This window comes from Excalfactoria chinensis, chromosome 2 (assembly GCF_039878825.1).
Source record: "Excalfactoria chinensis isolate bCotChi1 chromosome 2, bCotChi1.hap2, whole genome shotgun sequence".
Taxonomy (NCBI): Eukaryota; Metazoa; Chordata; class Aves; order Galliformes; family Phasianidae; genus Excalfactoria; species Excalfactoria chinensis.
This window is the reverse complement of record NC_092826.1, coordinates 80,675,583-80,703,336: the sequence shown is the minus strand read 5'-3', so window position 1 is coordinate 80,703,336 and position 27,754 is coordinate 80,675,583. Positions and strand designations below refer to the sequence as shown.

General features: G+C 41.4%; 1 protein-coding gene across 1 annotated transcript in view; it reads right to left on the bottom strand.

The window, feature by feature from the left end:
• Positions 1-27,754, bottom strand: part of BMP6 (bone morphogenetic protein 6) — an 83,498-nt gene that overhangs the window by 20,396 nt on the left and 35,348 nt on the right. The window contains exon 2 of the mRNA XM_072329636.1: positions 1,376-1,568. Within this exon, the coding sequence (XP_072185737.1) occupies positions 1,376-1,568 (193 nt within the window). The remainder of the gene's footprint in view (positions 1-1,375; positions 1,569-27,754) is intronic.

Sequence of the window (27,754 nt, the reverse complement as noted above, 5' to 3'; positions counted from 1 at the left end):
TTCCTACATACAGAACTAACTTCCTATCAAAGATTTCATGAATTTGTTAGTAAGGTTTGTCTATCCTGTGCTTTATTCTCTTTCTTGCAGTGCACTACTTGCTTGTTCAGGTTACTCTAAAATATTGTTATATACACATAAAACTCATCGTTTCTCTTTAAGAGAGGCAGGTCTGACCTACTCTGTTCTCTGCTTTGCTGACCATCATCAAACAGTTTATCTGCCATTTCCATCGACACTTGGCAGAGATTTTCCTCCAGACACAGAGACGGGGTCTGTCTATATGAAATCTAAAACAGGCCAACACTCACAATTTTTTTTTTTCCCATAGATGAACAAAGAAGATAATATCTATGGAATGTGCATGACCATTTGACTTCCTTCTGCTCTTCAAGTGGCACTGTGGTAGCATTACCCCAGAAGACACTCAAGCCAACTCACAAAGGGAAAAGTGTCCCTCAAAACACACTCCTCACTAACACATACGTAATATTTCTCTCCATTTTCCCAAAGGCCACACTCCCCACAGAAAAACAATTAGCAGCTTGACGTTGTCTTCATAGCAGCTCTTCATCAAAAACAAATCCTCCAAATGGTACCACTGGCAAGGCTGGAAAAAGATGGACCAGAAAGGAAAAGAACCATCTAGAAAATCTTCACAGAAAAGAGATGGGGATTTATTTTAAATGCTGCTGTCCCTGATTTTTATTTTTTATTTTTTCTAAACTCTGCAGTAGAATAACAGTTATAGTCCTGACATGCTTCACCAGTACTAATGAAATATCTTTGTACCACAGCACTCACTGACATTTAATTGACCACTCATCTCCATCTTTCTTTACCTTGCATGGTTCCTTCATCAGAAATGTTACCCTTCTAAAATTAATCAACCAGTTTACTCTTCTTTGGATTTTTTTGATTCTACCTCTCTTTTTCACCTACCATGTTACCACTGAAAGCCCATGAGTGGTTTTGTACCTGTGGTCAGCATGTTGAACTTTCTTTTGCATTGCTTTAGCGTTGGTCTACTGGAGATTAGGTCAAGATCGCACTAATCACTTGTAATCACTTGCAAAACAACTATGATTTTTATTCAGGTAGTATCAAGATGAAATGGGATACATGTATAAGCAATGCCAGCATATAATGTCTGTGGTTTAAAATTCTGCGGCCTAGCATCAGATTCATGCTGTTTGTAAAGCCATCAAAAAAGTCACACTGGACTTTCTTGGCTGAGGCCTTTTGCAATCTACTATGCCCATTTCCTACAAGGGAAGGACTGCAGCAAAACATCTTGTTCATGTGCACAAAACTTACTGCCATCGAGCATTCCTTCTGGCATCATCTCACCCCAGGACAGGAAGTGACGACCTACCTGTTTGGATGTTCCTGCAGCACTTGGTATATGCTGATAAGGAAAGACTGGTTTTTAAAGCTCTCCACAACGCAGTCTTTGTAGATCCGAAACTCAGCAGCTGTGACAGCCTCGCCCTCAGGAATCTGAGACAAATTGAATTTGAACTCCTTGTGGTGCTGCTGGTGAGGAGTGAACTCCTTGTCGTACTCAACTGCAGATGGAAAAGGAAAGACAAAAAGGAACCATGAATAAAACTTAACAAAAAAAATTCCACAAGCTGCCACCTGTTCCTTCAAGAAAACAGGAATCATATTTATTCTCCAAACACAGCCTTGGTATGTGCCAGGAAAGCTTATGCAGCTAAGGCCTTTCAAATACTGTACTTGGAAAAGATGAATGTTCATCTTCTCTAGCCTGTTCCTCTGAGATTTCTTTTTTTCTTTCTTTGACTAGTGAAACATGACCGTGCAATTTTTCTCCTGATTAAATCCAAAAGAACTCTGAAGCTATGACCTCCCTTGGCATTTTCCACCCATGGATCTCCATACTCTTTATGGCATTTACATAAGTCTCACACGCCTCTTCTAGCAGTGGAGACCATTAGCTCTAAAAACAGGAAAAATACTATTGTAATCATATCACACAAGTTATAATCTGGGAAAGGGTACTCAGAGTCAAACACCATACCTGCAGCAACAAACAAAAGTTTTAGTATATAATGGCAGAGACAAAATTAAGTATTAGCAGGAGGTCAATCTGTTCACTAATGACCCTAAAAGCTGCTGTTTTCTTGCTCCCAGGTTTGTGCTTTAGCCATGAGACCTCCTTTGTGGTCTGAGTAAGATTAACAGGGCATTCCTCACAAGGGCTAAAGCTAACCAAACACTTGGGTGCCCCTTCCTTTTGCATGAGCTTATTTGAGCCTGAGAGAACCAAGGAGGGATCATCTTTTCTGCAGTCATCCTCCCTGGTCTCAGACCTCTTCAGGTAAGATATCACATACAGAGTTTCAGGTGCAAACCAGAAACCTTCCTTCTCCTGGCCTGAAGATTTGCATTTTCTCTGTTTTGGGTGCCCTTTGCAAATTTTACTTCTCATCCCAAGCTTTTATCATTTGACTGCAACCAGTTATAGTCTGAATTCAATTAATTGTTCAATATTTCTTCTAGTTTTCTGTTAGAAATTGCTTAAAACATTAACACATTGTATAAACACACATAACTATATCTTTGAGGCCCCAGGGAAAAGAAAAACTAAACCCAAAAAATCATTCCCACCCATGTAACTGAGGCATTATACGTCAGTGATGAATAAGTCACTGTTACACTATCATTAGAAGCATGATTAAATTCAGGGAAGGCGGTGATGGAAGCATAGATTCCTTCTCACTTCAGTGTTGTCCTCACTTTTTGTTGCTTTCTTTTCCCCTCTCCTCTTTGATGCATCAAAGTGCAAGAGTGTTCCAGAGACTACCATCACAACACCCTATGAGGTAAGCTGCAGTCCCCATTTTACAGACAGGATACTGAGTCACAAGGAGACCGACGTGTCCCGCTTGTGGCAGGGCCAGGAATGATGGCCTACGCACTTGACGTTCGTTGCTTTATTCGTGGGTGACCTTCTTGGAGAGCAGATGTATCTACTGGCTGCTGGAAATGGCCCACAGAGATTTTCCTTGCTACCTTTCCCAACTGCCTGTTCCTCTTCATCCCCCAGTCTTAGTTTCGTCAGTGTCCTCTCCCTTTCCTCTGGCAGCCCTTTCGTGTGAGCTGCCTCATCTGGCTGGACAAGCGTCCTGGCTCCCTCTGAGACACTTAGTCACATCCTTCTCTTTGAAGCTGGCCTGGAAATCCTTTCACCTCCGCATGGCTGCTGCTGAGCACTCTGTGGGATACCGCGCCTCAAGGTGCTGCCTTAACAGCTGCCACAGGGTGAAACAAATCACTGGCCAAATCAGATGCTGCCACCAATTTTGGCACTCACGATGTTATCTGGGCCATTTGGATATCAAAAGACTGTAAGATGTGGGTGACTGGACCCTGACTTCCAGAAAGGAGGTGGTAATACTCAACACTTAAGTCACCGCACCAAGTCAAACGATGCAACACCAACAAAGAATTACTTCACCCATTACCTGAGCATCTGCCCCCACTTCTAGCCAGCAGTGACCCTAGAAATGCTGAAATGGTTGGTGTCACTCATGTGAGCACTGTGGGGAAGGAGAGCTGCCGATTGACCCCACACCCCAGTGCAGGACATGCATTCTAAAACAGAACAGTTGCTTATTTTCAGAAACTTGCCAGGGTCCAACCACTCAGATGCCATGTTTGGCTGTCCATAGCAGAACAACATACCCAGCCTGGCCTCTTACTTGCAGCTACAACATGAGAGGATGTAATTAATGGTGAGAGAACGTCTACACCAGCTGTTTTGGAGAGACGGAGGGATGAAGCAACAAGTCTCAATTTAGAACTCACAACGTCCTTGCTCACGGGTGTAGCAACCTGCTGAAAGCCTCGTCTCCCTTCTCGTATGGCCAGCAGGACAAGGGCACAATGCATCACAGAAAGGCTGCTTTCCCCCATACTCATGGCTATGGGCAGTGGGCGACAACTTCACCCACACATGGTAAAGAAAGACCTACAAGGACAAGGGGAAGAACACAATCAGTACTGTCAGCAGGCTACAAAACTTGCAGTTTAAATGGGATACAGATCTGCCCCTCTACTAAAAAGTCAAACACAAGCCACAAAAGGGGATGAAAAAAACCCCTCAAACACCCACCACAGAGCATCAAGAGTGGCTGCAGGTATGGTGTTTGACTCTGAGTACCCTTTCCCAGATTATAACTTGTGTGATATGTTTACAATAGTATTTTTCCTGTTTTTTAAAACTTTCTTCCTTTCCCCCTGTCCTTGAGTGAGCACGTCTGACAATCAGAGAAGCTGACCACACTGATTACGGAGGAAGCATTCAGAGTGATTTTGTTATCATGGCTGGAAGAGTAAACAACCTGAAACACGCAAACAAGTGAGCCTTTTTTTAATCTTTCAGATTAAGTATTTTAGATCCTTCAGTTACAGTAAAGGCAAATTCAGAACGGCTCGAAGCGGATGGTGACTTTCTCAACTATGTTCAGAAGTGTCCCTGCATCATCACAGGATGGAAAAATAAAACCTACATTAAGTTTGTATGAAGCGAGTATAAAAATTTAATGAGTTGGAAAGTTTTTTTGGCTATGTGTCTTCGCATGATACAATGGAGAGTGCTTTTTGTTTTTTTTCCTTTGTGGGAGTGGTGAGATATTTAGGTTCTATATACTCATTGTCACCCCATCAAGTTCATAATCAACTGTTTTCATTCAGTAAGACAGCTTAAAAATATAAAATGCCAACAGTTTTTCTCTGGGGGCTTTTCATCCCCTGGAAACAGTTCATTTTTAACAAAGAAGTCAAGTTTTAGAACAGTAAATTTTGGAAAGGGAAGATCCAAGCTGCTGGTTCCCAGGATTACCCGGTTTGTATTGCTATCACATTACATCACATCAGATGACCTATTATTCAAGACACAGATAGAGCATGCCAAAGTGCAAGACAACGGCAAATAGGAGAAATCATTTCTCAAGCTTCTTTCCAATCTTTTTCCACGCAGATTTGTTCAGGTTGGTCTGACCAGAGACATGGTAAATCCAAAACTGATTTCTATCTAAAGATGGATGTGTGCAGGTCTCAGCTTCACAAAGCCCCACAGGCTGATACAAACAGTGTTCCATAACAAATTCTCATTATCAGCCAGCATATTACGAACAAGCCAGGCAAAAATAGGGACAAAAACAGGTCATGACATAAACTATAAGTAAAATTCATCCTCCGGTTTGCACTATTATTCTGTGCATTCTTAGGCTCTTGTAGGAGAAGACCCTTAAAGGCTACAGATTCAGGCACACACACTGCAAGCGGAGTTGGGTCCGAGCTGCGGACTGCAGGAGTTTTTGTTACAACTCATTCTAAGCAGAACGGATGTGTGCACACAAAGTGTTAACAGAGAAGCCTGCCAGTAGCTCTTTACATCCCCCTTTACAAATATTTTTAAATCCTATACAAACACAACACTATTGTTGAGCAGTTAAGAAGGCAAGAATGTCAAAATTAGGGATACTGTGGTTTTGAATTTTGTGTATTCTAAATTAGTTTTGCAATAGTCAATTTCAGAACAAAATGTCCTTGGTTTAAAAATAACACACTGCTTAGAGTACTAGTTACTTTAAAAGCAGTGTGCAAGAATAACAATATTAATTAACACCAACAAAAAATTAACACAATATGTCTATTTTGGTTACGATGCCATCCTACTGCCATTAGAGTGAGCTGCATGCAACCTTTGGACCACAGGGAATCTAATTCTGATGGCAGTCATCGAGATAAACTCTTCTCACGCGTAGGAATTTTCCGCTTTTCTTAAGTAAACAGAATGCAGAAACAAAGGACAACTGTTGTTCCTGAGTAAACACAGTTTTCTTTCAGAACAACGGCACTAAGAATCACAATATTTGGTATACTTCTTAACTTCTTAGATGTTGAGGAAGTGTTAGGTCAGGTGTTCAGGTGACACTCTCAATGGCGGCCTAAGAAACTCCGTAGCTCATGTTCTAGGAGCTCAAACCAAAAATAATAAAACACACAGCTCCAAAAGCAAACGTTTTTATAAAATGCTATCTGTGAAATAATTAGCATTTCAGTGTCAATCTGGCTCTTTGGAGGAGGGAAGAAGAAAGAGAGGGGTCACAGCTGAACCTGACACAACTACTTGCGATGGCGCATTCTGTGCCCATGAAATATCTGAACACTCTTTTGCACCCAAAGTGCTTCAGCTGGAACTTAGCTTTGTAGGACCACTGGAACCACAATCCAGCAGAAGTAACAAGCATTCATCACTTGCTCACAAGAATGAGTTTTGCACAAGTGTTCATGAATTAAATTTGAGTACAAATATACTACTTGCCATTTCTTCTCAGCCTCCATGACCACTTTTTTTTTTTAGTAAAGAAAGCCCCTGAAAACTGGAGTCACTAACAGGAGATTTGCCACCATAGCAACATAAAACGATCAGAGAAAACTCCATTTTACTTCACCCCTTTCTACATTAAGTAAACAACGTTTATCATATCTGGAGCAATTAAGCTGTTGGGTAGGTCACAAATACTTGAAGCATTACCACAGCTTCTACATTCCAACTGACAGATTAAAATTGACTTTTATTACTAATATGTGAAATATTTCCTCAATACTATGTAAAACAGAACAAAGAGTATGATCAGTACAGCCCAAAGAGTACAATTCAGCTTCTTACAATGGGAAGATGGGAAATGTATAAGACCTCACAAGTACTTTCTGCTTGATAACAGGGAACAGGAGTTGAGACATACTGAGAGCACCTGCAGGTACAACAGTAGAGCAGCAACAGGAACAGACACACCCTGAAAACAGAGAGGTAAAGGATCACTGCTGTCTCTTATGCACTAAACTGCAGTGTACACCACTGTCAGGTGGTGGACATCAGGCTCCAATGGCCATGATCATGGTGGCAGATCCATCCTCCACGTCAAGATTGTTCCCCACAGTTCCGAATGATGCTCTCCCACATTCCAGGCCTCCCAAGGTCTGATCCTTCCTCCTCTGGACCTTCTACCTCTCAGACACTTCCCCTGGACTTATGTACAGCACAAATAGACCAACCTCTGTTCTCAAGCCAGATGAAGCTCACTGGATACGAATAGTGAAACTTTTGCCTTTACAACTGCTTATACACTTCATGATAAAAGCAGCTTTTCAGCAGAAAGAAGCTAAGATACTCAAGGTGGAATTTCATATTGCACCTGCTGTTTATCCCTCTGGGTTCAGCCGAGGTGGTCTAGCTCCGTTAAGATGAATGTAATGCAATTGGAAGTTAATGCCTACACTGCTTAAAAATAATAATAAAAGAGTCAAGGCCAACGAACTCCAAAAGGGCACTTTCTTAGAAACAGCTATAATATCACATCTGGGCCACCACAATATAAAGTGGAATTACTCCACTAACTTCTGTGGAGCAAAGCCAGCTTACATCCGATGAAAACCTGGCTTTATGCTCCACAGCTGTGTGTGCCAGAAAAGCATGATTCGGAAAAATAACCCATCATTAATCCAACCCCAGTGTAATTATGGAGATTAAATTTAAACAATAGCAAATCACTCTCTAAACATAGCATTCTAAAGCTTCAGAAGAGGAGGGCCTTCTACTTTTGGCTGAAAAATACAACTGAGATCCTCTTTGTGCTGGGAATCAAGCTGGAACCGACTTGTAAAATCAGATTAAAACAGTTGCACAACAGCTTCCTTTCAGAATTCCTGAATCAAAAAGCCATTTAAAAATCAAAATAATGCACTAGCCAAACATAAAATACCCATGAGACACCAGAAAGTATTAAAGGGCATTTCCACGCTATCCACCATGACACCTACTGTATGGCCAGCAAGGCATTCCCACTGCCCTGGCCAGCAGGCAGTACTGGGGACCAGCTTGCTCCAGCACATGCAGTGGCAAGGAGACATCTGTGGGGTGCTTCAGGGGTCTAAGTCCGGGAGGCTCACTGCAGACCATGGGCATCTCATGCATGGCCTTAACTTTTGAGCTTCCCTTTGCTTTCCCCCTCCTTGTAGTGGCAAAGGCAGCCTCCTCCTACCGCCCCTCCCAACAGCTTCTGAACGCAGACATTAACAAAACTGGTATTTTCTTTCCATATGCTGGCACACATGGCAGGTCCCTGCACTGGAAACAGTGTTGTATCTTAGGAAAACAAAACATCTTTCTGCTTAGCAATGCCAATTTTTTTTTTAGCAAAGGCACTACTGTTTGCATTTCTGTGGCAATATTAATGCAGTTCCCACTGAGAAGCTGATAAAGCCCCTGACTGCAAAAACAAAATACACATATATATCACCCCTCTTGAATAAGTGATCTGCAGCTACTTCTGTATTGAGTTTCCAAATAATTTATGACTAAAATAACATTATGCTTTCCGATCCCCACAGACACATCACAGCCAGGCTTCGTGCAGGCAAAGGCAGCATCTGTGGGAGCAGCCGGTGCCAGCAGGCTGGTGGCAGACACAAGCAACCGGCACCGCTCTGCCACCACACATGAAGGGATGAGGACATCCCTGCCCTGTTCCTCTTCTAACCCTCATCTTTTTGTTTGCACCCATAGCCGCACGTCCTATTCTCCCAGACTGATGCAAGTCAATCTGCTTTTACTGCTGGAATTGCTGCTCACGTGGCAGTTCCCTGCCATCATACAGCTGCCCAGGGTGCATCTACTGAATCTTGAAATGTTTTCAGGGCTTTTTAAATGGTGTAACAGTTACCTGGCTTATCTCACATCCTCCCACTAAATTATCTGCCCTTCTGTAGGAATTTACAGCAGTCCCAACCGATTCACCTGGAACTAGATTTCAAATCTGAAGTTGTGCAAAGTGGAAAATGTTTAAAGCTTCATGACATTTAGTTTTCCCTGTTTTATTTTCACCAGACAGACTTAATGTTGATTAGCAAGACTGAAAAGCAACCAGCAGCAATTAGGAAAGCAGGTAGTGCAACAATGTTTGCAAGCTACCTTATCTGCTTTTGTTTTATTGAGCACTCACTCATCTCTGCACCACAGGCAGCTTTCCTTTTAATAGCCTCAGCTGAAAAAGGTACCTCCTCAACACAGTGCAATCACTCCCTGTAAAATTGCTGCCCAAAGCATTTAGGATTTTATAAATCATTGAAAATGTTTAAGCTGGCATTCAAGAAAAGCCCTCTGAACACTAACACATAGAGAAAATAATCTGTTCTGAAGAACTAGCAATGTTGCTCCAAAGGCTACATAACCAAGCTGTGACAGCAGTCACGGATGAGACTTGTGAATCCTACAGACACTTAAGTTGCATCGCTGAGCATTATAGTTTAATATTTTACATGGGGTTGCAGTTCCAAACAACTGCATGAGGCAGAGTCTGGCCAAAGCAAGGTGAAAAGATAATACAGCTTTGAAGACTGATGACAAAGAAAGTGTGATGTGTTTGAAGATTCTACTTCTATTTTGTTGGGTTTGTTGTTATTGTTGTTGCTGTTGTTGTTAAATTCTCTCTCCTATCTCACTGGGAAGGCAAAGGAGTGAGTAAATAACTGTGTGGTGCTGAGCCACTTGCCAGGTGAAACTACAATAGTCAATTCTGACCTGGCTGCTTATCTGTGGGCAGTGACAGGTCTCTCAACTGAGAGTCTTTCAGTCCTTCTGCCTGTGGCATGTCCAGAGTTGAAAGTAATGGACAGCTGGCCATTACTTAGTAATGGCCATTACTAAGTAATGGCTTTCACTTCTGCAAACTGGTTTTGTTTTGGAGGAGGAGGGATTATTGTGGGGCTCACTGAAGGGGTTGGAAAGACCATGAAGCTTGTTGCAGGAGTCAGAGGGTGCACTGCATTGTTTTCAGATCCAGAAGTATTCTCTTACCCCTGAGGATGCTGAATAGCGTTGAGCAGAGCTTGATAGTCATAGGCCAGGCCCCAGCATGCCGCAGTGATTTGTGCCTCTTTAAAGCTGCCAAGGTGACAGCAGACCTTTACAAATCTTCTACTAGTTTTTCAGGATTCTACAGTTGTTCAGAGGTGAAGTTCCAACCACTGTGGGTGCCCACCACTCTGGGCACCTGCCTAAGTCTCCCTGCCAGTCAGAACTATCCCATCTTGAGGCAGATCTCTGGGTGATACTCTTAAATAACTGCTTAATCTTAAACACAATCTGAAGCACATTCACAACACACAGCAACAAGAGAACACTGTTTTGAACACCCCATGGATATTCAAAATTCTCAAGGGCTATTAGAACTAGCTCTTGAGCTCTAGGGAGAAAGTGAAAGGGAGACTGAGTGTCCTCCCCTATCTCCCCCATAGCCTGGTTCTCCAAGAAGACAAAGCAAAGAGCGTAGTTACGACAACACATCTTCCAAAACCCAAAGACAATTGCAATGCTAAACACACACAAAGCATTAGTTTCTCAGCTGCCAGTTTTATCATAACATAAGGCAATGCCACACAGCCAAGAGAAATAAAAACCTCACACCAACTCCTTAAATAGGCTCTGTGGCTGTTCTAACCTCTGCAGTGGGTCCCAGGGCAGACACTTGCAGAAAGGTAGAAGAACAGAGCATGGATATCTGATGCTGAATCAAATGGACAAAGCATCTTCCTGACCCTGGAGTGAACACATCTTGTCACCCACTGGCAATCAAAGATTCCTGAGATGGTTGTTTTCTATAGTCTCGCCTACTGTTAACCAACACAACACTAGTGAGAGCCAAGCAGCAGTCAGACACAGAAAGCTGTGGCCGCTGTGGGTAGTTGGAGCAGAGGTCATAAAATGGTCATTAATAGTTTTACCTAACGTGCAGCCTTTCAGTTTCTCAAAAAGTATCTTCAGAAAAAGAAAATGTCATCACACTGCTTTAATGACCTGCGTAAGGGTAAAGAATTTCACCCTTAAAAATATATATATTTATAAAAATCCCTAAAAGAAAATTAATAAAGCAAAAGCCCCTAATAAAAAGCCCCACTTTGTCTAGCAGCTTTTCTCTAAGCCTTCCTTTTCCATTACTTTTCACATCCCCACATCCCCTGGTGACCAGAAACATACTTGGAATGCTTTTGTCCATCTGATAAAGAGATTGGAGGCTGCAGCCCCGCATTGAGTGAGGACCTGTGGGACACACAGCTTCAGCTCTTGGCTGCAGCTCCCGGTGCGGCTGAAAGCCCCATGAGATACAACGCTTTGCGGAAGGTGGGAGAATCCTGGTCAGGTTGGGAAATGCTTGGAAAAAGTAAGACTTGCGGAAAACCACCATTAAAAGAACTATTAAAGTGGGATTTGTGGAATAATCCTTAGTTCCAGAGTTGGCCTGACTTTAGCACAGTAGCATAGCTGAGTAGTTCACCTGAGAAAAATCCAGCAGGAAGAAGCACAGACTCTGCCAAATTCTTCCTCTTTGCAATCTTTTTTCCTTCATTTTTTTTTTGTTTCCTCATCTCAGTTTCACCAGATAGGCAAAGCAATCATAAGATCCAGGCATTTAAAATCAATGTTACGTAGACGCCGTCTTAAAGAAACAGCACATGAACTGACACGAGAAGTCCTCAGGTTAGCAAAAAAGAAATGAATCAACCTCTCCGGTTTAAAAAGCAGCCAGGACATAGGCATTTCTAGCTTTCAGTGAAAGCATTTTCTTTTTAAGTCATTTGGGTCCTGGAGACAGCAGTCGAAAAGAACAAAAGGGAATGTGTTAAAATTCCCAGTGGAGCTGCTTGCTCACAAATTAATTTTCAGACATTTGGCTTCTACGTCTTTGCTGTGTGAGATTCGTGTCCCGGCTGTTTCATGATTTGAGAACTTCTCTGCCCCACCCAATACAGCCCTGTCATCGCTGATTTTATTTTTCCACTCCTTCTCCCTCAGTAATGCCCTCCTCTCTTGCTTTGACTGGTTGCATGCCATCGTTGGAGAAAACCATCGGGACCCTGACCATTTCTAGTAAAGATAAATATACAGAGAGAGGGATATTTGAATAAGAGTCTCTAACTGTTTTCAAACATTGATCTTAAAAATTGGTCTTTATCTTTTATCGTGCTTGAAGCGTTTTTACCATTGTCAACAGCCAAACTGATCAAACACTGAATTTAGTTTATGACTCAGTGGCAAGCACATTGGATATATAAAAAAAAGTCAGCTATTTTAGAAGACTCTTACCATCTTTTTTTCAAGTTACTGCAACATGGCAATGCTACGGATCTGACAGTGTAAGGGAGACAGCTGCCACATCTGGTCAATTTTTGGTTATGTTTTAATAAGAAAACCATCCATCGTTAGAAAGTTTGGATCAGGCGAGCTTCTCAACACACTCTCTTTATGAACACACATACGTTAGTGCGACCTGACAAGCAAAAACATTTTTAATGCACATGTATTGAATGGCTTTTACCGCTGCTCATTAAACCTCCCTAACAAGTGCGGCTCTTGCCCCACTTGAACAAATGCTTTTACTGCAGTCCTCACGTACATGCAGCAAGACTAAAGCTGTGTGTAATGTCTGCATGCAGAAATGCGACCAGCAATGACATTCCATGTCCTAGTAAACTCCAGTTGAAATAGGAGCACAGGAACGTCAATGTTGTGTACTTTATGTTATTAGCTGCAGCTGCTATCGTACTTGGAGAAGCCTCCAACCCAGAAACAGCAGTGATGAAGCGCTCCAAGATGAGTAATGAGATGCTTGATATGAAGGGAGGGGGATAAAAAGGCTTCTAAAAAATGCGCTCTCTGGTACAATAACAATCTCTTAGAGGATTACCAGGCAGAAAACACCACAGGAGACCAGAAGGAAAACACACCACATTTAAAGTGTTGTCTCTATTAAATCAAAATTGAGGCAGAAGGGTCAGGGTAGGGAGGAAATTCCTTGTATTTACCTAACCCATGCGAATGCTAATGCTCACGTGTGTGTTGTAACGGGATGGGGGATTTTGAAAGCTCTTGTCAGTAGGTGCACGAGCAACTATTTGTTCTGATCCATTCCAACTCTCTGTGGTTTGTAAATCCCTAAGAAAAAAAAAAAAATGCAGCAGAACAAACCAGTCTAGACCACAGATTTTGGCTACTTGACACTATTTAGAAAATCACAGGAAATAGGCCAACTCCAAGGAGGTTGGTTGTTTTTTTTTTTTCCAGTGGACTTCTCTGTTTGTTTTCTGAAGATCTGCGAATACCTGATTTACATGCACACGTCTGAGTAGCCTAAGAGAATCCTTCTGGGCATTCTTTAAAGTGTCGTCACCGCAATATAGAATTCCACATTGGTGAAGTCTCAGTGAGGTGTCGACATATACAACCTCTCAGACTACTTCTGACCTACGCTTTTCATCCAAGGCCTTTTTTAAAAAAAAAAAAAAAAAAAGGCTGAATAATGGCACCTTTGTATTCCATGATCCCATAGAGTTTCTAGCAGCATTATTTTCCTTCCTGTCAGCTAAATGCATGGAAAGAATCACTGGATGATACGTTTTCATCTGATGAAAATCTGAGCTGGAAAATATTTTAGACAGAGGGTTAAACTTATTGGAGATAGCATCCATTCAGAGTGTTAGAAGATCTTTCCATTCAGAGTCAGAAAACATTTTCTATGAGACAAAGACAACATTTCTGTCTTTACCATGTGGAAAAAATCAAAAGCTTGAGCAAGCTTGCTTCAGGGTGAGCCAGAAAGAGTCTGGGTGGAAGAGAGCTCTCGGCTCTTGCTGTAGGCATTGAGGTAAGCAGGGCATGCAAAAAACACTGGTTAAAACAATAGATTTACTAACAAATACTTCCGTAATAAATGATTTCCTTATAATCATGCTCTTAATACTTTTGATTGTTGTTATTGTTGTTTTTTAAATTATGGAAAAAAACTTCACAATGAAATTTGTTTAGTGGGAAAAACTATCTCTGTTCAAAGACAAGCTTTAATTACAGATGCAAAAAGAAAGCTGATGCTCAGCAACAGCAAAACTGATACAAGACTTCCCATGTATCCATTTTAAATTCACATTTCTGATGCAATTTTAGGAAAAACCTTTTTTCCTCTACCATCTACTAATCTTTCTGCTACTCCTTTACAGATGCTTTGTGTAGCAAGAGCAGCACTGATGCCACAACAGCAGCTGGAAGTGTTAACTATTTTTTGCCACTGACCCCAGGCAAGTTGTATCACATCTGAAAAGATGTGGGGCACAGTCAATGGGATGACCATCTCAGACCATGCAGCTGCCTTTCACATTTTGCTGTCAAAGTACATGTTCCATGTTCTCTGGGCATCTTTGAAGGCTCACTCTGACACTTTTCCTGATAAACTTTTAAGGGCATCTTCAAAAGAAATTGGGGTTTTTCCCCTCTGTCTTGTTAACTCTCATTTTAAAAGTCATTGCTTTCAGAATGGATGACACAGAGAAAGAAAAAGTTAATGAATTAGCCTACTAATAATTAAATAAAAGACTAGAAGGATTTGCCAGGGCCCTCTTATTTTAGTGATGTTGCTTCAGGCAAAATGTGCACTAATGAACTTCCCAAATTAATGCATATATACACCAGAGTCAAATACAAGTTGACTTAGTTCCAACCATTTGAATTTTCGCCAGTGTAAAACAACATTTCTTTATAAATCATAGAATCATTTGAGTTGGAAGGGAACCTTAAAGGTCATCGAGTCCAACTCCCCTATAGCAGGCAAGGACACCTGCAGATAGATCAGGGTGCTCAGAGCCCCATCCAGCCTGACCACAAATGTCTCCATCCATCATTTCTCTGGGCAACCTGTTCCAGTGCTTCACTACTCTGTCATAAAACACTTTTTTTTCCCTTATGCCCAGTTTAAACCACTCTTGTTCTAATCTGAAACCATTTCCCATTGAGCTATCACAACAGACCCTGTTAAAAAGTCTGTCCCCCTTTTCCTCTTCAAAGATGTCTGCTTCTTGTACACATTATTTTAACATTGCATTTCCTGATACAGATTAGTTTTCTTCTTCAAACTCAATGTCTTTGACAGCTGCACACTCTTAGATAACTAATATGGGCTTCATCAAAATTCTATGGTGCAGATACACGTCATACTCAGAACACAGCACATATTATTCTTTACCTTATTAAAAGTCTCATCCAAAAACACGCACATTTCAAGCTCAACCTTACCACCATTAAGCAATAGCAAGGCACCTCCTTTAAAGAACCCTTTCCATTCAGCTGCCTTTGCCAACAAAGTTTATGTTGTTCAATTTCCATATTATTGGAAAATAAAGCTTCAACACGGAACACTACGGATATTTTCCTATTTGTCTTTGTACTAGATATTACTTACCAACATTACACCATCACAGCTTAGATGTCTCACAGGTAACTGTAAACTAGACAGCAATGCCCTGATTAAGAAGCCAAGCATCTCTTCCATACCACAAATGAGATTTTGCAATGCCATAACACTCAATCTTAGGTGCTCTGAGTTTGCAGAAATTCTCAGCAGCTGCAACTGCCCCTCACTTTCTATTTTGGAGCATCGAGGAAAACAAGAAGGCCTGGAATCTATAATTCATCCAAAACTTAGACGCCCCTGAGGAGATGCTATTTAACATTAGACTGGGACCAGAATATCATTGGCTTGAAATATTGAAAAGAAGGTTTTGAAAAAAAAAAACAAAAAACTTACATCTTTCTGAAGCACGTGGTTTTATGCTTAACGGTACATGAAAATTCAAACTTGCAAGAAAACAGAAATCACTAGATGAAAAGATATCAACAGCCTCATTTCACCATAGTTATGAAGATATTTAATACAGGTTTGGTTTTTTTTTAAATGAAATCAGTAGGCTCTTGAGAAAGATTACTATTCTAAGTACAACCACAGCTGCAGTGCTGGGTGCTTCCTGGGGCTGCCACCTCCACCAAGAGGAGTCTCATCCCCACAGGAAGGTCAGACCAGCATGGGAACATGGGGGGAAAAAACAAAAAACCAACCACAATACCTCTGAAGCAGCATTCATCCTTCTTCCAAGAAGAGGAACAGCACTGGGCTGCATAGTGCTTTCCAAGCACTGAAACACCAACAGCCATGCACGTACCTCTGCTCCTAACAGCGTCCCTCCACTAAAAGCACTGCAGGATAAGTCATTTTATTAACTGATCTAACAGCCACATCCTTCACATGCCTGTGGTAGGTACATGTTTATCAGAGCATTGTTGAGTCCTCTGAAAAACCACTTCCACTTCCCAATATTTTAGCAATTGCAGCTATTTGCTTCTGACATAAAAACAAATGGAAGTGCATTTGCTTTTGTTATTAATAAAATGCCACAGAAACCAGAATGTAAATTATTTTTCAGCTTCCCTCAATCCTTTTCTATCTAAAAGATCAAATATTTTGCTGGAATCTGTAACAAATCTGTATTTTTAACACCAGTGTCATGCTGGACAAGCAAGGCAATTTAATGCTGGAAAATACTCTCCCTGATTTTCCTTATTTCCCAATAGAATTGGCTGACCTTTATTTGGCTGTTCACCATTATCAGCTAAAGACTGACATCTGCTTTTTCATCTATGTGGGCAATAGAAAGTTTCCAGTTATTTAAACTTCATTGTGCATTTCTATAGATAGTAGGAAACCGTAACAACATTTTGCGCTTGCAGGAAATAGCATTCAGATCACAAGGGACAGTGGTAGACGTTCAGAGAGATTAGCAAATAAAAATCACAGCTCGTGATCAAATACTACCTAATCCTTTTTAGTCTCATAGTCCGCTCTTTACACTGATCATTCACCACACGTGCATACACCTGCTAAGCTTCACCTACATTACAAATTTAACTATATCAAAAAAAATCTGGTTGTATTTGTCTTCTTTTATTTTTCATTTCCAATTTTTTTGCTACATTCGTCACTGTTTTATAACCAGGAAAGAGGCACGCATGCAGCTTCTGTACCCTCCAGCTGAGCTGTTTCTTTTCATGTATATCATACCTCATGCTCTTAGATGTAGTAAAGCAGCCACAGTGAGTTGGTATGTAAATGAATCATAGAAAGAATCACTAAGGTTGGAAAAGACCTCCAATATCATCCAGTCCAACCATTCACCTACCACCAACCAAACCTACCTACCACCCACTAAACCATGTCTCTAAGTACAGCACCTAAACATTTCTTGAACACGTTCAAGGACAGCGACTCACTCACCTACCTGGGCAGCCCTGTTAAATGCTTCTGTTCATTTTGGTGAGGAGGAATTGGTTAACAAATACCTCTACACAGACATACTATGAAACCTTTCAACTCTCTTCTTATAAGCTGAGTTTGCATTCACATAATGAAACTCTTATTTCTGCTACACCAGCAGCTATTATCTAGAGAGGGAAATGGCTTTGCACACAGCTGATATACACAGTGCTGTACTAATTCCAGGCAATCAAGACTTGTCACCGTCAGGAAGGAAGAAGATTCTCCATGGCAGCTACACTCATTCATTTTACTTAAATCCTCAAACAAGATATTAAGACAATTAAAATATATATATATATATTCACATTAAATAAAATCTTCCCATCCTCCTCATTTCAAGCATCAGATCATTTGCATATTTCACTCTCACAGATGACAGGTGAGATACTGAGCAGGGACTGTGCTCTTCCTAGCACCTCAATACATCAGAATTCTATAATCATAGGATGGCTTGGATTGGAAGGAATCTTCAAGACCATCGAGTTCCAATCCCCCTGATGTGGGCAGGGCTGCCACACACCAGCTCAGGCTGCCAAGGGTCCCATCCAACCTGGCCTTGGATGACTCCAGGGATGGGACATCCACCACTCCTTTGTGCACGAGGGAAACACATTCCCCAGTCCCCCACCAGGACACTCACCTCCCACACCAGGACAGCGACAGTAGGGTCCTGCTTGAAGTTACCAAGCAGAAAGGCCATTAAGGAGCGGAAACACAAACTTCTGCTTGTTAGAATTATTTCTGGGAGTAAAAGCTCACAGACTGAATACAAGTTTTAAGCCAGACAGAAACTGCTACGTATGATGTGTCAAAGTTGAAGAGTTTTGAGCCACCTTCCTAGCCATAGCCAACTATACTTTGAAATAATGCCATTTAAGACTAAGAATATTCAGAGCAGTATTTTCAAAACTTCATTCCACTGTGCCCAAAGAGTTGGGGGTGGAGTGAAAGCAGAGAAGACAAAGCCCCTTCCATAAACCTTGGATTCAGCTGACCTTCTATCTACAAATAGTTTAAATCCCCAAGATGAACTTGCAGTTGCCCGGCATAAACTCCCCATTCTTTGTCTACTGAACCTTTTCTTAATATTCTAGCCTCCAGTCCAGATGAAACCTCAACTTCAGATATAAACCAATTCACCAGCTGCAAAAGCTTAAAGGAGATACAATAAATCGCCCCTCAGGAAAAACATAAAAATATCTTGCCATTGGCTTTCTTTAGGGTTGTGAAAATCCACAATGGATGGTGAGTGGGATGTGGAGAGTGGTCAGCAGTGTCTCCTGCAGATACACATTTTCTGCAGTCCTCTTCGGGGAACAGTGGTTGTCTGCATTTGATTTCCGAACCACATTTTCATCCTTTTCTGCCTGCACCCAACCACAAAGAAAAATAACATCCATGCTGCGCATTCTTTTCCCAACTCCAGAGCTGCTTTTCAACTGATCTTCAGGACAGCTAATCTCCTATAAAGAGCTTCATCACGTAGCACAGAAAGATAAACTGGGATGTGAATATCAGGACTGCTGACATTTTTCTGGGGACTGCCAGTCAAATTAACACTTACGGGGATGCTGATCTATTTCTGTCTGCCAAGGGTTATACACTGAAACTACTTCTGACAGCCCAATTTAAACTGCAAAGAGAAGGAGGGTGGGAATGGGGCAGGGGGCAAAGCCCTTCCCAATGTATGCATCAAAGATGACAGTGTATATCCTGCCATTGTTTGAAAGCACTTGAATTTTTGCCAGATTCTGTGTGGTTTTCAAAAGAAATGACTGTAGGCTTTCTTTACGGTCTCAAGATTTCAGAAGTCTAAGGAAGCATCGGAATTAATGAGAAGCGGATGACACTGGTTACTGTGGTTCAGCCAATTGTCCGATTCTCCCCGTCTCTCAAAGTAAATAAAAATAGACAACTCTAGTGCTAGTGGTGAGGGGGGAAATATCAGCGTGATTCTTAGCCTTTCAGTTTCCTAAGAACAAATGTGCAACTCAAAACAAACAAAGAAATGAACAAAAATCAAAACTACAACCTTAACAGAGCTATTTGTTTAGAGTTAACAGATTGTGACATGCTGCCTTCAGCTTCAAGACACTGAAAAGATCTCCGAAATGAAGATTTATGAGATTCATAATCCTGCTTTAGAAACATCCTTCCATTAGGCCTTGCTGATCAAATACTTCCTTTCACACTCAACATATGAATGACAAGAGCCATAAGAGGACCTTGACAGGTCATGCATTCATAAATACAACATCAATCTTCAATTTCAAGACATTCATTTAATCACGCTTCCTTTTACTAAGCCATATAAAAAGCAAGCCACAAATCAATATACACTAATTTAACTCATCATCCCACTGTTTTATACAGCCACAGAACTCAACACTGACATTATCTACGTCTTCCTGAAATAAATTTGCCCGTTGCTCTAGGTTAGAAAAAGGTCTGAGTGAACAATGCTACCACCATAACAATTTTCTCCACTTCAGTAATATACCGCATTGACTATGGCATTCCTTTAAAGTTATGACTAAGGAAAATTGTCCTCACGCCAACCCAAAAAAAGGCAGAGTAGTAAGTTGTTTCCTACCAAGTCTTTTCTCAATTATTCTCACACATCAAGGCATGATAAAACACCACAAAAGTAACAGTCCTGCAAGATATAAAAACGTACAGATTTCTTCTTAGTTACTCATTTTAGACATCCACCACCATAGGCAGAATATCACAAGCCATCCGAATTACAGTGTGGTATGTTGGAAAATCTCATCAATGTTTTCTTAACAAATAAAACTTTTTTTCTTATTTCTTCTTTTAAAAAAAACAAAAAAAAAAACAAAAAAAAAAAACAAAAAAAAAAAAACAAAAAAAAAAAAACAAAAAACAAAAAAACAAAACATGTGGGCATTACAAGAGCATTCTGCTTGCTAACTTTCTCCACAAAAATTTCAAGAATACGCTGTAAATATCCCTTCTCTTCTGAACAAGTTGTTTTCTGCTCCCCTCTCCCCCTTCTTTCCCCCTGTCCCTCTCCCAAAGCTTTGGTATGCAATATGAAAGATGTTGAAAGTAAAGTCAAAAAAGGAAGTGTTGGGGAAAGAAAAGTTAAAAAAAAGGTCAGTACTTTCCTGCTTGACCTAGACTGGTCACTTGTTCCAAGACTTGCCCATGACATGTTTGCATAACATAATTCACCCTGGCAATGTGCAGAGATGGAAGAGCAATGATTGCCAGGGCCACTTGGTGAAGAACAATAGGATTTGAGAAGAGAAAATATATATATTTTTTTCTGATTTTATTTTCCACTGCCAGTAGTTGTGGCACACACAGTTATCTTTGAAACAAGGGGAATATTTACAAGTCCTATTCACAGGCATCCACAGGGTTAACTTTGTACTCTCGAGAGCTTAAATTTTATTTTGAGCCACCGAAATGACCTGACCCATTAAAACAGACCAATCCCTATGGGTGAAAAGTGTGTAGTCTTTTTAACCTGACACTTCACACTTCAGCAGTAATGAGACTAAGACCCAAACGAAGTCATGTGTCGTTTTGACTGGAGATAAACAGTGCTAACTCTGCTGTTACTTGATGACCTCCCATAGTGTGGGAAGGCTCAGCCTGAAATTTTTCACATACATGTCTAAGACACTGAAGCCTTTGTGACATTTTTCATTGTATAGTAAGTAAGTACTTCATGCTCTCATTTGAGCTCCTTGATGATCTTCTCTAGGATTTTATTTTGCCTTAAATGGTTCTGCAAGTTCTCTTTCGAAACAAAGACTGCTGAAGCCACGTTTGTTTTCTTTCATCGTAATGAAGTATCATGTAATTGATTCATAGTGAATCTCATTACAAGAGAACTTCTGCATGGCCCTAGCCGGGAAACTTCTGGTTTCATTCCAGAGTATCTGATGCATCTGCACAATTAAAATGCCATGTATTTTGAACCACTTAAAAGAGAAAGAAGCTATGAGAAAAAGGGAACCTGTGGAATGTGAAAAAATATTAGCATCTGAATGTCTCAAAGTTATCATAGGGAAACAGTTACATCCAGTCTTCTATTCAAGCTAATCACAGCCCCAGATAACAATCTTACCTGTGTTGAATGGACTCAGAGCCATTCGCATACCTGTATATCAGTGTATGATTTCATATTCCCAAAAACATAAGGCCTGAGCCACACACTGTTAAAAATTTACAATGAAATCACAGTGGTTCAGCACAAGACCAAGAGAGCCAGCAACTGACAAAGGCTGGTGTGTTGTAAAGGAAAATACACATTTCTCTCTTCCTGATGGCAAAGCAGTAAAACAATAAGGCATTAAATGCCACAGATGTTTTAACAAACGTGAAGTTTTTATGATCATCACAGAAAGAGAAAATAAAGAGAAGCCCTCAGTGGCCACTCCCACTACAGCAGTCACCATAATATCCGTGTTGACCTCTGCAGAATGGGTGGAGGATGCAAAAGCCTGCGTAAGTGAAACTGGCTATCAAACTTCTGACAAATTAATGCAAACTGGCGAGTAAAACAAAACAAGAAGACCCCAGCAACCTAAAAACCACAATGATATAAATAGGTATGTGTGGCACAGAACAGACTATGTGCTACATGTTTTCCATTCTCTTTTGTTTCTGTCAAATGGTGAAAGTGAAGCACATGCTGTGCCCTCTCCCATTTCTCTCCTGCTATGGAGAGGAGCATTGGGATGTTCAGTGGGGGATGCAGGCTCCCCTGCATCACATTTTCCCAGGGTGTAAGAAAACAATACCAGACCTCCCTATTAATATCCTCCGAGTGTTTTATTCTACACATGACACACGCTAAGCAGACTTTGACTGAATTGTCACTCACTCAGACTTCGGACCAGCAAAACAGACAAAAAATGAAGAACTCAAAAAATGTATTGTGACAGAAACAAGATAAATCTTTCGGTTGAATGAATGAATCTTCCCCCATTGTTCTGAGAAATGTTCTGAAGACAGAGCAGCCAGCTTCCCAACTCGAAGGCAAACAAGAATGGCTTCCAGGAGTTTTAACAGGAAAGACATAAAAGGGATGAGCCAAGAACTGCAGGTTCAAAGGGCAAGGCCCCTTATGTTTCTTAGGGGAGATTACATGATTTACATTAGGTCAAAAGGGAGCCACAGTCTGAGCTGTGATCTGAATTCAGATGTTTTTGGAAGCTTCATTTTTTGACACAATTTAGAGAGTTTCATCTTATCAGAAGAGAGCCTGGGAGCCTGCCTTGGTGTTCCCAAATTAAAGAGTGCTCAGCTAACCACATGCCCTGCAATTCCTCTTTTCCTCCTCCCTTCAGGGCTTTCAGGGACAAGTTTTTTCCCAGGACTCTCGATCCCAGCCAGCAATAAACAAAGCGGGAGTGGTATCAATCTCTGCACCATGGGAAAACACAGAATAACCAGCTGGGGGGCCCTCTGCAATCCACACAATTTCCCTAAGCTTCCACCAGCTCTAGCCTGGCATTAGCACTCCCAGGCTGTGTCATAAGCCCACCAGCCTGGCTCCTCATGCCAAAAGGAGAAGACTGTTCCCACAAGGACCACCCATAGCTGCAGCAATGCAGAGGACACCTCAACATCAGCATCAGCTATGAAAATATAGTGTGGAAGAAGTACTCCTCCTTCTTAAATGCCATCTTTCCCTATCCAAGCAAAGCCTACATGCTTTAGCTCTGCAGAGCCATGGGGATTCAGTCCTGGGGAGCATAAACTTTACCCATGTGCTGACAGTTGGTTGCATTTTTATAACCCTGATGTATTGGTCACTGGAAAGACTTTTTTTTTTCCTTGGGACTTTTTCTGGATCAGAGGAGGAAAAAAACTGTAAGATATTTGAGGTAAAAGGCTACTGAGCATTTCATAAAGTGGAAAATCAGCCTCTCTTTCTTTTTTTTGGAAAAAAAACCCAACAAAACACCAAAACCAACATTATTTATAGCCTTCAACAGTGCATACACTAAAGGTAGACCTCTTCTTCAGAAGTAAAATCAGCACCCATCAGATAAGGATTAGTGGACTACGGGGAAGGGCAGGGCAAAGATTATCCATCACATCTATTGATTACTATGCAGATAGCCCAGATCAGTGCTTGTCATTAGTACTTTCTACAGGTCATGCTTGAGTACAGCTGTGAATGATAGCAATGGTGAATCTGAGGGCCATACCCAGTCTGGGACCATAATTCAGGAGGGCAGACATGACTATGCCGGCCTGCAGCATTCTCTTCTCTTCAGCCTTCAAAATACAATCAGCAAATTAAGATAGCAGCTTTACCTCCTGTTCAGTCCACTACTATGCAGGAGCAGAAGGAACCTATGGTGATTAAGTGTGAGCTATTATTTTATATCAAGACATGACATTTTCTGCCTCTTTACTACAGCTCCTGAATTTGTTTCAACCATCATCCTGCATCTGGTTGCCATCCTACTCCTCTCTCTGCAGAAGCTTCTCTTGTGGAGCTTGGTGGCATGGCTTTGTTTTTCCCAACCTCTAGGAACAAGGATAAACATATTCTCAAGCCAGCACTGCTTTAAGAGGACATAACAGCCTCTTAAACTGAACCCTCAGCACAGCTGACTGAGACTCCAGCTGGTTGCAAAGCCTGGAAGCACTGCAGGAGCCAACATGACAAAGCTGTTCAACCAGACCTTGCATTATTTGACCAGGGTTGAAAAGGCCCACTCTGCAAAGAGTCTGAAAATCTCCTCCTGTCCATGAAGAGGCCTCCTCTGAGGTGCTATTAACTGTCAATAAGGAAATTGTATGGTAGAGGCCCGAGGAGAGCACCACGTTTGACACGTTGACATCTAAGCCAGGAGGCCAGCAAGACAAGTCCAAGACCCTGCCTCAAAAAGCTTCATATGACACATGCATTAAAAAACCTCTTTAGCTCTCAGCTAGATCAAAAAGCAAGACAAACATTTTGGCACAATAAAACAGAAAGCAAGCAGGGCTTTATCATATGATTCCAATCACAGACAAGAGGCCTTTCAGCCTTCCAGAGATTAGCTTGAGTGAGCAGCATCAGTTTAGGGCGGTATAACTCTCCATTTCTTAGGAAGTTAATCTGTCTAATTTGGGGAGGGTGGAGGGAAAGTTGGGAAGGGTACAGGGACAGAAGGGGAGAGGGCTCTCCTCAAGAAATAAGCTGCTTTTACAGTCTTGGAAACTCTTACAGCTGCCAGGGGCATTAATGAGCCTCATACATACAGCATTATCTCCTTTGTTTTCAGCAAATCTACAGCTGCTGGCAGCCCTCTTTACAACCATCGCAGGCAAGGATCGGGTCACACCAGTGACAAACAGGTTCTCTCAAAATGTTTCCCCAAGCACTGCCAGATTGTTTTCATTAGTTTACAGGAGACTTCCATTTGTGCTTTTTAATAGGAGGCAAGGAAAGTTTCAGCATTTCCCCTAAGAATAACGACGCTTCTGACATGTTAATTGCTACTCAGAAAGCCTGTAATTAGCCAAGCCTAACATCATCGCTATCCATGTCTATCACTGAAATCACCATTTCAGACCAATTAAAGAAGGCCCTCGGCCATCTGATGAATCCTCTGACACACAAAAATCTTTTTTAGTGGATACAATTACTTGAAGGATAGTGCTGGTCCTCTCACCAGCTGGATGAAATCTCTTTATCATCAAAAAAAGAGAAGACCAAAGTAATTCTGCCTATGACAGTAAGAATATCAAATTACTTCACATTCGTCATTGAACACTGTGCATCCTACTATCTGACCAGCTATACCTCACCACTCCGTTTATGAACAAAATCACTCAATTTGCACTAACACGTGAAAGGCCACTTACATTCAAATGTCACCAGATGATCTCTGTCTTCTCATGCTTTTCCCAATCATCTTTCATTTGTCAGTGACTTAAAATTTTGGCCAAGTCTTCATGATATTAGCGTCCAAACTGTGGAATTTAGAGGCAGGCCGCTGAGCCCACTACCACCTTCCCTTGACTCCTCTGAACAGCACTGTCACTTCTTAACTCCATCCCCAAATGCAAATCCCCTGGTGCTTCTATCACTGTTTTCTATCTCCAGGTGTGACAGAGTATTCCCAGGATGACCTCCAAACAGGAGAGTTACCTCACTAGCAAATGTGTTCACTTTAGAAGACTGTGCATACACCAAACACAGCATCTGTACTTGCCCATTTTGGACATACTGACTTTCCTCTGTAATTAGACTATCAACAGAATTTGTATGTGACCTCTATGTAACTGCTTGAAGTAAACAGTGCCACCCCAAATGCTTTTGACTCCTGCAAATTTTCAGCAGTATCTCTTGACCCAGATTAAGATAATCCCCTGACTAGATAGGGTTTTTCTGAAGCTGCTGTCAAAACACACAGGGGTTACTTTTAGCAACAAATTACCATTCTGTAGCTCAGTTGTGGTACCTGCTATGCAGAAAATAGTTCCCTGAGCAAGGTGCTTCCATGAATTCTGTTTGTGTGTTGGAAACCAGAGCATGGAAGTAGATAACTGCAGGTTTTATTTCTTTGCTGCTACAGACTGTATTGCAGACCAACTGCAGAAGGGGAGTAAGACACATATTACTTATTTTGTCCCTTCCAAAACATACATAGATTTTACTCTAAATTGCGTGAAAAGCAGCATAACAATAAACTGAAAACATTCTGTCTTCATGCTAACCATTTTCAGACACTTCTTAAAACTATTTGAAATTACTTTAGCAAAACAAATATGTAGGCAACACATGACTTGGCAGAATTCATTTCTACCCTGACTTGGTATTTAGTCACAATAGATCATGTCATCAAAGCCTAAATTCTGTCCCCCTTTGCCACAGAGGCAGTTGTACTGGAGCATTTGAAGGTGAAATTTATTCCTAAATGTTGATAAAGGGGAGAAAAAAAATCACTCCTGTCCTTAAGCAGCACTCAAACAGGCAAAATCCAATTTCAATGTCAGATCTCAAAGGTATCTCTCTGCCAGGTGTCGAAGTATCAAAAAACTATGATGAAGAGCTCAAACTAGGTCTAGCAACATATGATAAAACCATGTGATAATACTTTTTAGCGGTTAAGAAAACAAAATTAACTGTCCCATAGCAATTGCTAGTCAGGTTTGAAAAATCACAAATTTCTAGTCGTTTTGATTTATTCAAAGGTAAAGAGGATGCTAAGGTGCAACTTTAGGCAAGATACGCACCTCCCCTCTGCAACTGTTGGCAGTCCAATCTATGAGAAAAAAAAAATGCCTCTGAGCCCATTTATAGTCAAGACAAAAGAAAAATGGGTGGTCAGAACCCATCATGGGAGTCAAGGTGGTGAAAGTCGGGCAAAAATAAATAAATAAATAAATAAATAGAAAATAGTGTTTAATGGGAAACGTCAGAGTCATGAAGAGGTCTTTCTTTTCCCCCCTCTCCCTTTCTCTGAAGGCTCATACACAGAAAGGATAAAATCTCCTACAGGGCAGTTAAAGGCTGCTTCAATCTGTAAAAAGAATGCAGCTGGTAGTCTGTCAGGTGTTCGCCTGAAGGCTAGTCATTTTCCTGAGCTTGGCTGCTGAACCGCAGGGGATGCCGTACTAAGGATGACTCCGTCACTACACTGGAGAAGCAGAAAATACCACTGTTTAATCATGCTCTTTCCTATACATCTGACACACCTGCTTCCTCTTGTGACTAATTCTCTTTTCTGCTATGGAAATATTTGGTGATGAAGACAGCGTGGGCACAGAAAGGCGGCTAGCCACCGAATGTATTTGCCACCAGTCCATAAACAAGGGTAGTAATGGGAAGACTGGTAAGAACAAACAGACTGTTCTTCAGCGCCAGCATGATTAAGGAACAGCTGCAAAACACAGGGTCTAACCCAAAGGCCAACAAACGAATGGAAGCTTTTCCATCATTGGCCAAAGATCCCGTTCACAGCCTCAGCAAGGGCTTCATTACAAATACTGGGGCGTATCCTGAGCAGCAGTGCTGCACACAAGCCCTACCGATGCCAAGGACGGCTGCAGGAGCCCAGATCAACCTCAAGTTGAGCCAGACAGGCTCAGTTTCCAATTCTCCTAAATTCACTCTACTCGCAGTCTCATTTGGCTTTGGGCTAAGCATTGGGCGGCGCAAGAGAAAAACAAAAGAGCACCCATCTGCCTGCAAGCTTGCGGCTCCCCCAGGGAGCCTGGAACAGCTTAGTGAGAAATCACTCTGCTTCCTAGATTTCTCCTATATACAGGGGGAAGAGGCATTTTGCACAATTATTTATGGGTGGGATTTTTAAGAATGCCTGAAGCCACGGAGGTCCTGTGATCCCAGCTGACACAGGAATTCATTAGTCTTCTTCTGTTCATGTTCCACGTCAAGTATCTTAAATCAAATCTTAACTGACTTGTAGCCCAAGTCAAGATACCAGCTTGAATGTTCAGTAAAGCACATGTGAACATCACACACAATGCAACACGAAGACAGAGGCTAAAAAAAGTTATATTCGGACTCACCCTGCCTATTA